General features: G+C 42.1%; 1 protein-coding gene and 1 pseudogene across 1 annotated transcript; both read right to left on the reverse strand.

Moving 5' to 3' along the window:
• Positions 1-683: 683 nt before the first annotated feature.
• LOC109787053 (putative disease resistance protein RGA3) lies at positions 684-5,413 on the reverse strand (annotated as a pseudogene).
• Positions 5,414-6,389: 976 nt separating this feature from the next.
• Positions 6,390-11,370, reverse strand: LOC109787054 (WD repeat-containing protein GTS1). Its single transcript, XM_020345613.4, has 9 exons — positions 11,174-11,370; positions 10,884-11,072; positions 10,399-10,606; positions 9,684-9,779; positions 8,497-8,571; positions 8,084-8,194; positions 7,791-7,882; positions 7,492-7,576; positions 6,390-7,077 (listed from the first exon to the last, which is right to left on the reverse strand). The coding sequence occupies exons 2-9, from the start codon at positions 11,060-11,062 to the stop codon at positions 6,712-6,714; spliced, it is 1,212 nt and encodes a 403-aa protein (XP_020201202.1). The 5' UTR covers positions 11,063-11,072; positions 11,174-11,370; the 3' UTR covers positions 6,390-6,711.
• Positions 11,371-12,406: the final 1,036 nt, after the last annotated feature.

Here is a 12,406-nt window from a genome sequence, read left to right on the forward strand (position 1 = left end):
GTAATTTTGAGTTATGGTTTATATTTCAAAATAGCAAACTCATCTTCAAAAGCATGCAACTTTGCTACGGTGAGGGATTTGCAGCGTCCCAAGCACCAACAGTACATTCCGGTGAAATGACAAAGCACCAACAGAAAATGGTTAATTGGCAGGAAAATCAGGGACCAGCCATTATCGCCTCCATACAAACCAAAATAATCTCATATGGATGCGTTAACCGAGAGACTGTTGAAGTTAAGTCTCGTTCTGCAAGTATTTTCAGTTAGCATGATAGAAGGATCTTATCGGGCAGTCTGTTTGGGATTGCTCTGTCTTCTGAATAATAGAAATAGAAAGAAGTTCAGAAAAGATGCAGTTAAGGCGTCGCAAAACCTCTCGCGTTCATCTCAGTGTGTTCATCTCTTCCACCGTGGCCTAGTTGAGTGTTTAGTCCAGCTATTGTGTGTATGATTCTGGTCTAAAAATCTGACAGAGACCAGACATCAACCTTGCAAGGTCAGTAGGGCTGATGTCGGATTCTCGTTTTCTTGACGCGTGACACGAGCGTACTGGAGATCCAGGACTTCTTTGTTGCTGCGACATCGTCCGAGCGCCAGCAACATAGCGGCCATCTTCACCTCCTGTCCACCCAAAGATGCCCATGTTTTGGCCAAGGCTCTCAAGACTGCTTCCAGCTGGGCATATGGTCCTGATTGTTACAAGTATAATAGTGTCTAAGAAAGAGATAAGAGTTCAAGATAGAATACGTTTAAACATGTACGACTTGCCCTGTACTCCAAGTCTCTCTCCCTCACATGTACTCCTATATATACTCTACACAAGGGTCAGATCAATACAACGAATATTAGGATTCTACAATTTCTACACTGATAACCCCTGTGTGGCCTCCTTCCAGGACAGCCTCTACCAAACCAATCGCTCCCGCAGGATCGTTTTTCACAGGGAAGTAACCTAGTGTCCCCTCGCTGGTGCCCATAACCGGTCATCAGGCAGAGAGTAGTGGCAGTCGACGAAGTAGTCCAACTGTCAATAGAACAAATGTAAGAATTTGAGAGGTGGAAAGATCTTCAGTATTTATAACCTCATTTCAACAGCAATGCACGTATGGAAAGAGTCGAAAAGGCAAGCACGCCTATTGATGATGAACACAAGACTAAGAGCAAAGCTACACCCACAGAGATATCTAAAAGTCACAATGGTTGTGGTGCTATACAGATGAATCTTTTTTTCTTATTTTTTTGCCAAAAACGGGTGTTACAGTCAGATTAAAATTTTAAAAGGCGTATCCAAGGCAATTCATTTGGATCAGATAGGAGCCATCTGAAAAAATTACAAACACTGTTTAGCTAGATATGATTAACAACTGAAGTTGAGTTACAAATTGCTGTGAAATATTCAGGACCAAGGTATAATTTTGGAAGAAGGAGAGAACAGGGTAAAGAGAAGAGGGTATATACCACAATGGAACGCATAACCCCATGAGGCCGGCATACACAAGCACCAGCACCAGCATCCCGGTTGAAGGCAACTAAGTATCAGTTCAAGCCAACTGTTCTCCGTGGAATTAATTCAACCAAATTCCAGTAAGCGCCTCCTCTTGAGAAGGCCTCCTGCAAGTTTGGGCAGTCTGTGACACATAGTTCCTCGAGGGTTGGGAGCTGCTGCAGGAGTCCCTCTGGCAGTGTCTCTACTCTTGGGCACCGATCAATTGTCAGTGCGGTGACTCCATAGATTCCATCTGGAAATGTCGTTAGGGCTTCACACTCATCCACACCCAATTTTTTAATGTTGCCAAGATTGGTTGGCATGGATACCAGCTTGGGACAACAGGTGAAGAACAAAGTTTCAAGAGACGCGTGCAACTTTGGTATCTCCACCAAATTTTCACAATATGATATTAGAAGAAACTGAAGTCGGGGAGGCATGACATCTTCGTCATCGCATATTGTTGACGGGAGTGAACCAGTTAAGTTGGAACAACAAGACAAGTGCAGATGTCGAAGAAGATTCAAGTTTCTCAATTCTACTGCTGGCCATTGTACTATATTATTGTTGCATATCCACATACTTTCAAGATCCATAAAACCAAAATGATTCCATATATTCCGTTGTATTTGGGATGGTTCAGATGAGAAAAGACAGTCGGAACCCGATATAATAAGGTTCTTGATAAATCTGCTAGGTATTATTTTCAGCTCCTCTTCAAAGCACTCAACATTTTCCCTCAAATCATGGAGTCTCAGTTTCACGTCAGAGTCACCAAGCCTCGAGAAATGAAGGCAACCAACAGGCAGCCAACCAACTGTAGGTTCCACCGAAATGTCGCCTTTACACTCAAGATTGGATTGCGCAGCCAGATTCATCAGATGATAAAGAGGGATGTCACTTGCCTCCTTCACTAGTAGATCTTCAAGCAAAGGGAGCATCTTGGGCATGCTTGCTAGCATTGGGCATTCAGAAATAGTTAGCTTCTTAAGCTGAGGGAATGATACAACCGCTACTTGTCCTGTCACCTCCTGGTGCCATCTCTCTAGCTTAGGCATGTTGGTGACTATCATGGTTTCCAATTTATTAAAGAAGGGTGATGGAGAAATACGGGATTCCACATTGTTTGTATCATCGTTACCAACATATATACTTGTCAAGCTATCCAAACCATCCAAACCCAAGTACCCAAGAGAGGGCAGTAGCCATAATGGGGGAAGATCCTTGCAGTTCATGCATCCACTCAGAGAAAGTTCACTGAGATGTTCTAACAGTGTAGAGTTGTGCATCCATGATGGGAATTTGGCACCAATATAATTAGATAACAGTAAAACTTCAAGCCTTTTGTGAGGACGAAGGGCCTCTAATATTCCTTCTGCATCATTACGTACTTCATATCCAGCATGTGTGCTAGAAGAAGGTCCATTTTCCCAATCGAGTGACAATCGTTTCAAATTATGCTTGGTAGAGATGCTGCCTTGTTTAGCATTTTCTGCACTATGCACTTTTCTCAGCTCAGTCAAAGAAAGGGCGCCACCTAGATTCAAATATTTGAGTTGATCAATTCCACGCCCTGCATCACTATCAATGACATAACTTGTCAATGTTTGTAGAGAATTCAGCTGACCAATACCCTGTGGCATGCGCTCCAAACTATCACACCCAATGAGGAAGATGTGCCGGAGACTACTCATATATCTCATGCCTTCAGGTAATTTCTTAAGTTTTTCACAACCAATGAGCTTCAATGTTTGCAAGCTATACAACATGGTAGTGGCTTCAGGTAGTGCAAATATATCAGAATAAGAACAGTCTAAATAGCGAAGATGCTTTAAGTTTGTCATATGTGTCTTGATTGAGAATGTCTTCAATGCTCGTAAGGACACAAATTTTGACTTGGCCATACTAAAAGGAGTCTGAATCTGCTCCAACTCCTTTTGGATTAATAATGTGCGGAGTCGGGGAGCTACAATGTCCTCCATGACTGCAATAGTATTACCAAAGACATAATAGTGTGACAAATGTCGAACTTCGTGCTGTAATGAACTATCTGTTGATCCTTGCAGAATTTCTTGGCATGATGAAGATTCTTGTAGAATGGAGCAATCATTTCCACTTATGAACTCAGCAAGATCATGCATGAGATCATGCATCTTGCAAGTAGTTGGTCGGTGGATGAACCCATCTTGAAATTTAGAGATTAGATTCTCTTGAATCTCCACATCTTGGAGGAAACATCTCCAAACTAGCACATCGAAAATTTGTTGGCCTCTTGTTTCTGATGGAATAAAGTCATTTGCCATCCATAACTGGATTAACATGTCTTTATCCATCGGGCTATCCTTGGGGAAAATAGCACAGAAGGAAAAAACATACTTTTGCTTCTGATGACAAGTGATCATAGCTTAGCTGTAGTGCAGGTACAATCCCAGCTGCGAGGATGTCATTCTTCCAGACATCACTATCCAAAACAGAAAACCACTGACTTTGATGCTTCGAACGAAGTAAAGCTGCTATGGTCTTGATAGCGAGAGGCAATCCCTTACACTTGTGGAGAATACTTTTAGCCATTGAAACTAATTCCTCTTGCTTTTCTGCTTCCCTTCCAAATGTGTTCTTGTGAAAAAGCTCCCATGATTGATCCTCGTTTAGAAGTGATATCTGATGTGGAGGAAGTGTGCCCATGATAGAAGCAACTTGCTCGCTGCGGCTTGTCACAATTATAACACTACCTAGGCCAGCATGTGAGCACAACACTGATCTCATATCGTCCCACTTTTGTCTATCTTCATTCCAAACATCATCCAGCACCAGGAGGTACCTTTTCTTGCCCAACACCCGACTAAGCTCCTTGTGCAGTGCCTCGGTCTGAGTCAAACCACACTTCTTCAGTGTGGCCAATTCTATTATAGATCGGATTATTCCTTCGATAGCAAACTTGTCAGAGACACAGATCCATATCACCAACTCAAAATGATGCATCACTCTCTGGTCATTGTGCACAAGTTGAGCAAGGGTGGTCTTACCGATTCCCCCCATGCCAACTATGGGGAGCACCGTGACATTATGTCCATCATTACTGTTGTTGGAGTGGTCGAGCAATATCTTCACCACTTGTTCCTTGTCGTCTTGTCTGCCGATGATCTCTGATTCATCGACACAAGAATGTGTTTGCGGATGGACAATGGTTGGTGCCTCGGTACGTTGTAGGAAGTGGAAATTGTTCATCTCCGCAACCAGTTCATCTATCATCTCAAGGGCATCCTTCATCTTCCTACTCATGGAAAGACGGAAAAGAAGCGGGCTGTCGGCTGTGAAATAGCCCAGCACCTGAAATGAAAACAAACAAACAAACAAACAAACAAACAAACAAATTGAAATTGAAAGGCTTCCGATCCATTTCCAAATGAAAGCCCTCTACAGAAATTGAAAGGCTTGCATTTCCAATTAAAACCTTAAACTGAAACTAAAAAGACTTGCATTCCCAATTGGAAACAAATAAACTGAAATTGAAAGGCAGGACAAGGACAAACCTTGCGTGCCGTGGAGCAGCGGTGGAACTGGGCGGTGGCACGGCGGCGCAGCGCCTCGTAGCGGAAGCCGTCGAGGACGTCGTCGGCCTGGTAGGCGGCAGTCTTGAGGTCCTTGACCCACCGGCTGACGGCGGGGTTGGTGCGGCTCTTGGCGTCGGCGTCGAGCAGGATGCACTGGACGGCGGCGAGGTGGCGCTCAAGCTTCCGGCGGGCCTTGTCCAGCCCCCACGCCCGCAGCAACTCGGCTACCAGCGCGTCGCCGGCCTTGGCCGCCACGCGGCCCAGCAGCGGTATGAGCAGGGAAGCCATCTGGGAGCAGTCGCCGCCGGCAGGTGACGGTGATGAACTCTCCCGATGCGAGAATAGTACACTAGTAGTATGACGGCCACATGATTGCAGAGGCTATTATCTTGTTGAACAGTACTATCTTGTATGGCATATTCAAAAATCTATCTATTTCAGGATTTTGCACCATTGTGATTTTTTAAGATCATTTTTTTTTTGGCTTCCCACAGATTTTAAGAGGTTCAACAAGAATTTTAGAGATTTCACGTGTTTCATTTCATGGCATCTAGTATTAAATGGATTGCTGTTGTTTCCTCCCTTTAAATTTGATTTTGAAATCCACACACCAATATGGTTGTGTATTTGGATAATTTTTTAAAAAAATTATGCATTCTTTTTACATCCTAATTTCAAAATCAACCTCTGAACATTAGCACTCTTCTCTCACCAGGTTGGCTATTAGGTAGGTGAGTGTTGGTTTTGGCTTTCTCGGGCATGATGATAGACAGAGGACGCGAGTACCAATAGACAGACCAAATAAAATTACTCCCTACGCTCCATAAAGCTACAACAAGTAGTAATATGGATTGGAGAGAGTATTATTTTATTAGCTTGTACTCATCGCTTTTTATGTCAAAAAATATATGGGTAGTTTGCGAAAAGGCGGTCTCGATCTACAGCCCTACGAGTCTTGGGGTTTAAATTCTTAATTCTCATTTCTCAGCAATTAACTCATTATAAAAAACAGTGAGCCACATCGATTTGAGTTAATTTCTTGATACAAGAAAAAACAACCTCATAACAATTGTAAACCTAGAGACCGCACATTGATCTTGGCAGGTAGTACTAGCTTTTATATGAAAGCATAATACTAGACATGAAGACATAACTGTAATTAAGGTGAATAATTGCGTACCATTGGCATATTTTCTTTTATACAGCTATAAATATCATGATACGGGGAAGAATTGCATACCTACGCCTTTAGCCTAAAAAGTATTCGTTCATCATAAGACACAGTTTTAGTATGTTTGCAAGTTCTAATGTCAGATATCTCAAAAAAAAACTGAAAATAACAAAATAATCTAGGCAAGTCATAAGGTTCGGTTATAATGCAACTATACAAGTGGAAGATTAATACAGAAAAAAGGAATGATATCCAATACATAAGAGAGAAATATAAAAAGTTAAGACCAAAATATAAAGGAGAAAATTGTAGGGAGGAGGAATCACGACAAACGCACTCCTTGCTTCATTTACCAACAGCAAAAATTAGTACAGCCAGGAAACAGCAATAACAGGATCGTAGGCAAGAAAATAAGGGACCCGCCGTTATCGCCTTGGACAAACAAAAACTAAATCTCATATGGATGCGTTAACTGAGAGACCAGACATCAATCTTGGAATGTCAGTAGGGCTGATGTCGGATTTTCGTTTTCTTGTCGATGCGTGACACGAGCGTACTGGAGATCCAGGACTTCTTCGTCGTCTCTGCGACATCGTCCGAGCGCCAGCAACATAGACGGCCATCCTCGCCTCCTGTCCACCCAAAGATGCCCTTGTTTTGGCCAAGGCTCTCAAGACTGCTTCCACCTGGGCATATGGTCCTGATAACTCCTGTGTGGCCTCCTTCCAGGACAGCCTCCGCCAAACCGATCATTCCTGCAGGATCGTTTTTCACAGGGAAGTAACCTAGCGTCCCCTCACTTGTGCCGCCGATCGCCCATAACCGGTCATCAGGCAGAGAGTAGTGGCAATCGACAAAGTAATCCAACTGTCAACAGAACAAATGTAAGAATTTGAAAGGAAGAATGATCTTCACTTCTTATAATCTCATTTCAACAACAATGCACCCATGGAAAAACAGTCGAAAAGGCAACTCGTCAGGATGTAGAGGCAAAATGGTACTTGCGACCACGCCTTTTGATGATAAAGAAAAAACCAAGAGCAAAGCCACACCCACAGAGATATCAAGATTGATTGTAATACTGAAACAAAAATCCCTATTAATTAAACAATACCAAACCATGATCAGCATATGCTGAATCAATAAAAAGATGGAAATAGAATGTACTCCCTCCGTAAACTAATATAAGAGTGTTTAGATCACTATTTTAGTGATCTAAATGCTCTTATATTAGTTTACAGAGGGAGTACAAGATAAGGTTAAGCAGGCTTGCGTACTCACATGGTCAAGGTTCCACTTATCACTAGCCAGGGAACGAGCATTCTCTATATTCAATTCTCTAGTCCCATCATTCCAGTCCCAAGTGCTGCGATAATTAAATGGCAAACAGCGTAATGTTAAACTTGTCTACTTGTTAATTATAACTGTAAAACAAGTAGGGGATGCATAATATTGGGGGTGAAAACAGGGAAGAATCTGTCAGAAATATTCTCAAAACAGAGGTGAAAGGGGTAGGAGTTTCTTTGCCAATTGAATAATTCAACAGAATCTTTTACTAACTCCAAGTGGAAAGAAATTACCTTAGTGTTTCAATATGAGTCAAACACCAAAGCTTCTGATATGTGTTTCCATAGAAACCCACCTTGGAAACAGAAGTCTCTGCATTCATAACCTATTGAATAGCAAATATCTCAGGGCCATCACCAAAAAATTGATAGATATAACGCAATAAATTTAGGGAGAACCGTCATAATCTTGTAAGCAGACCTGATAAATACTGCTCGTACTCAAGTGACAATATATCGTGCAATTCAACTATTGTACCATGAATCCCTAAGTATTTAAAGGACAACATAGGAAAAAAAACACATACAGATAGCAAATGATCGTCCTCATTAATATCACCATCAGTGTCGAAGACGCATATTAAACCATCAATTGCCGCAGAAATGAGTTTACTCTGTTGATTTGGTGCAAATCGAACCTGTCCAACAAAGAGCGGTAAATCAGCACAACAATGACTGATAAACACCCAATCGAGAAACTATAGTGGATAAATATCATGTGGCTGATATGAAGTAGATGCAAAGTATGAACACTGAAGACAGCTATGTCACCAAACAAGTTAACAAAACAAAGGTACGTGACAGCACTCAAGTAAAAAAAAGTATGTGACAGCACTAATTGCCACTATAATTGCTGTAAAAGGATATCCACATACATGGGGTATGCAAGTTAGGCTTGTCTTATTGTAAAACATGTAAAACTCTGTAGAACAATGCATACCTGTGTTACATCGTCCATGTGGGATTCCTCTAAGCAGGCTACCTGTTTTGAACTTCTCCAGTCCCACAACAGAACCTACAATCAAGCAACTTGAGTAAGAAGACTCAACCTGAATAACCTCATGAAACCTCATCTTTTTTACTCTATCAGATGTACATATTTAGGCCCCGCTTGGAACGTCGTTTTACAGCTGTAACCAAAAACCGGGCCCCTTTCAGTTAGCCGATTGGTTCGTCATTTTGGGCCGTAACTTTTACACGTGTTTTCCATATTACACCTTATGAAATAAAAACACAAATTCTGATTGAAAAGACATTGCTATGGGAAAACATGAACTACGTTGGCAATTATCTACAAGGAAATCGGATGTGTAGGATAACTCGTAGGCAGCTTGCAGCTCTACCACAGCTGAGGGTAGCAACTCGCTTGAGCATACGTCCTTTGCTTCACCCGAAAGTCTAGCATATAGAGATGAATTGGCACGAAGTTCATAACCTGGCCTAATAAATGTGCACAATCTGAAGTACGTTTTGCAGGTAAGGCTCAACCATCCACCCTCGCTAGTTCAATACTTTTTCCTAACAAAGTTCACATGTTAATCAACACCTGGCCTAAGAAATACAGCTAATGATTATCGAATTATATGGTAGCAAATATTTTGTCAGGCATCATGCTGAACCAAGCGAAATAACCATATTTTGCCTGATTTGGAGTTTGTACGAAGAAGGTACAACGGTCCCACTGTTTTTCTATTACTAGCAGGCCCCGCTTAACGCAAGCAGGACTTATGTTAGCATCACACATCTAGTTTCCAAATCACACGTATTGGGCTGTGTGTTGAGTGAAGCCAGCCAATACAATGTTGAGCTAACAAATGTGTGGGTGATAGTTTTCAAGACACAATCCGATATAGCATACAGTCAATTTTTGGAAACTCTCAAGCTAGCGTCTAAATCATATTCGAATATTCGGTGGATATCTGGGTTCTGTTTCTGAATGATATACCAAGGGGTATGGCCTTTCATACAATGTTTGACATTCAAGCATGACCGCCCATACATCACAAAGATTAGAAGCATACATTGACCATCACAGGTACACCAACCGTTGCAGGTGCAGAGTGAATATGGATAAACTAAAGCTGTTATAGACATGACTCTATATATGAAAGAACAGTACTCCTTTACCTTGGAACTAGAACCAGCAGCAAGTAGGTTACCACTTGTTCCACCAAAGGAGAAGCTAAACATTTCGTGCGAGGGGCCAGCATTTAGCAAAGATATCTGGCAGACATTTAGAAAACAGTGAATTGTTGGATACAGAAAATGCAAGTATATTTTGATTTAGGAATAGCTGAAGCACTAGTTACCTATACAGTACAGTGAATGTAAATACCAGATCAAAACTATGCCAGTGAATTAAGTAGAAGAGATTATGTCCAGTGGCATCAGGACACGATAAAACAAAACAACAATCAGAATTGGGGTTATTTCTATGTCAGTGGAAGGAATTTGTATTTGCATAATGTCATCTCAATTTAAGGGAAAAGAAATTAATAGTTGTCCAGTGTGAACAGAGAAGAACAGAGAGAAACTCAAGTTTGATATAATAACTCGTATTCAAACTTAATGAATTATGAGCCAACCTCAATCAAAACAAAGCATCCCAAGAATTAACAATTAATGCCTCACTCACGCCTTTATGAGAATACAAATATCTACAATGCAGAAACTGAGAAACATACTGATGAGCTGGAATATAGTATATAGTACTAAAGAAGGAACTATGTAGATGTGAATCTGGTACTGACAAAATTTGGCAATCACGCACAGTCATGTAATACATTAATATTCAGCCAGCATGACTTTTCAACAATCAGGACGTAGCAGGGGAAACAAAAACCTGCTTGAAGCTCCTTGTGTCCCAGGCTCTGATGGTTCCATCACCAGAGCAAGAGCACATCACTTGCGGCGATGACGGAGCTGAAAAAGCAATCTCATGGATGCTCCCTGTATGGCCTGTGCATTCCCCCAGATACTGCCCAGTTGCTGGAGCATAGAACTTGAGTGCGTTTGTCGACAGAGAAACCGCGAGCTTTGAGATCTCCTGGCTTGTCACAAGAAGATATACCAAATTAGATGCAAATATATATATATATATATATATATATATATATATATATATATATATATATATATATATATATATATATATATATATATCAAGTACTGTAGCATGTGTTCTTATCAACGGGTTCATTCAGTTATGAGCAACGGGAAGGAAAAACTAGCTGGAAGCTAGACCATTCTCTGTTCTTATCTGAACCCAAGTAGAAAGGGGGAATCTGCAGCCAAACCGTATCGGTGGAAAGGGGGGAAGCTTCCTACCAAGAAGCAATCTGGAAGACGTAGTCGTCGCCGAAGTTGGTCTGGATGCTGTTCCTGAGGCCCAGCCGCCTGGCCGAGGAGGTGGCGCCGCCGCCGGGGGTCAGGGTCAGGGAACCGGAGGCCGGGCCCGCCTCTGCCTCCACCTCCATGGCCGAATCGCCCCCGTTACCAACCTCCATCGCGCAGGCCCTTGAATCAACACACACCACCCAGAAAGAACAATCAGCATACATGTCAATGTCCAAAAATCGCACCTTGTCGCAGGAGCGGAGAGGAGAAAAAGAAATTACCTTTGATTGGCTGGGAGCGGGCGGCGGCTCGGCCGGACGCTCGGGCAGCTGGCGGCGGGAGAGGAGAGGAGAGGTCGCGGCAGGTGCGGCGGCGGCGGCGCTCGGCGAGGAAGCCCTAGACGGAGGGAGGAAAAAGAGACGCTTGCCCGCGGCCGGCCAAGGCCACGCAGGCTCTCTGTTTTTGGACCAGCCAGTTTAGTTATGTCTTTTTTTTTCCTTCTATTTGTAAATTTTAACCTTTTTCCTTTAAATTTTAATTAACTAAAAGTTGCCCATGTTTTTTTCTCAAAAAAACTATTATGTTTTGACCAAAAAAATTCTTTCCTAACCGATGTTGGATTTTGCTTTGTGTTTTCAAGTTAAATCCAGCTTTGAGGTCGAATGCATGCTCGAGGAGGTAGAGTCGGCCACCTTCCTCGTGACAAACAACAAAGTCGCGATGTCTCTCACGTTGTGGTGGGCTATTAGGGATGTAAATCAATGGCAAATAAGTGGCGTCCATAAGTCTCCTTAGCTAGCTTTATAGTTCATTTTCCCCGGGAAAAAAATTCGACTATTAGATCAATAGTGGGTTTAAACGGAATTAAATGGGACCCGGTCGATATCCCTACAGAGTATCTACGGTTTCCTCATAACGGTAATTAAGCATGTACGGGACTCATGTAACTATTTTAAGACCACCCACGGTTTCCTAGTAATGGGAAGCATGTAACGATGTAACTATTTTAAGACCGCAATGATAGAGACATCGCAACTTATTGGTTTCTCGTAACAACCAGCGATGTGTGATTCCCCTTCGTCAGTTCCCAGTTGACTCTGCCGCCCACTAGCACAGTGCGTATCAATGTTAATGTTGCACTCTTTCATAAGTCCCTCGGGCTAGGAAATTGTGGATCCTGTGGTCTGACGAGATTTCTGTAATGTTTGCAATGTTAATGTTAATCTAAAAACCACAGACACATTGACGAAAGACGAGGATACACATACGGGACATGGGATACCGTATTTTCCAAAAATAACCATTCAGGGGTACGGCAAGTATATATAGAATAAAATAAAAATATGCCATGTAATAAGAGTTAACAAAGAAAACTAATGAGAAAGAGATCGTTATACTGCCCATTTCTTGTATGTTTTATCAAGTCCTAGATTGATTCTCGTTCCCCCATGTCATTGCAAGTTGCATCTTGCAAGACACATCAAACAGTAAAGAAGAGTAGAAGACATGATCTG

This window comes from Aegilops tauschii, chromosome 7 (genome assembly GCF_002575655.3).
Source record: "Aegilops tauschii subsp. strangulata cultivar AL8/78 chromosome 7, Aet v6.0, whole genome shotgun sequence".
Taxonomy (NCBI): Eukaryota; Viridiplantae; Streptophyta; class Magnoliopsida; order Poales; family Poaceae; genus Aegilops; species Aegilops tauschii.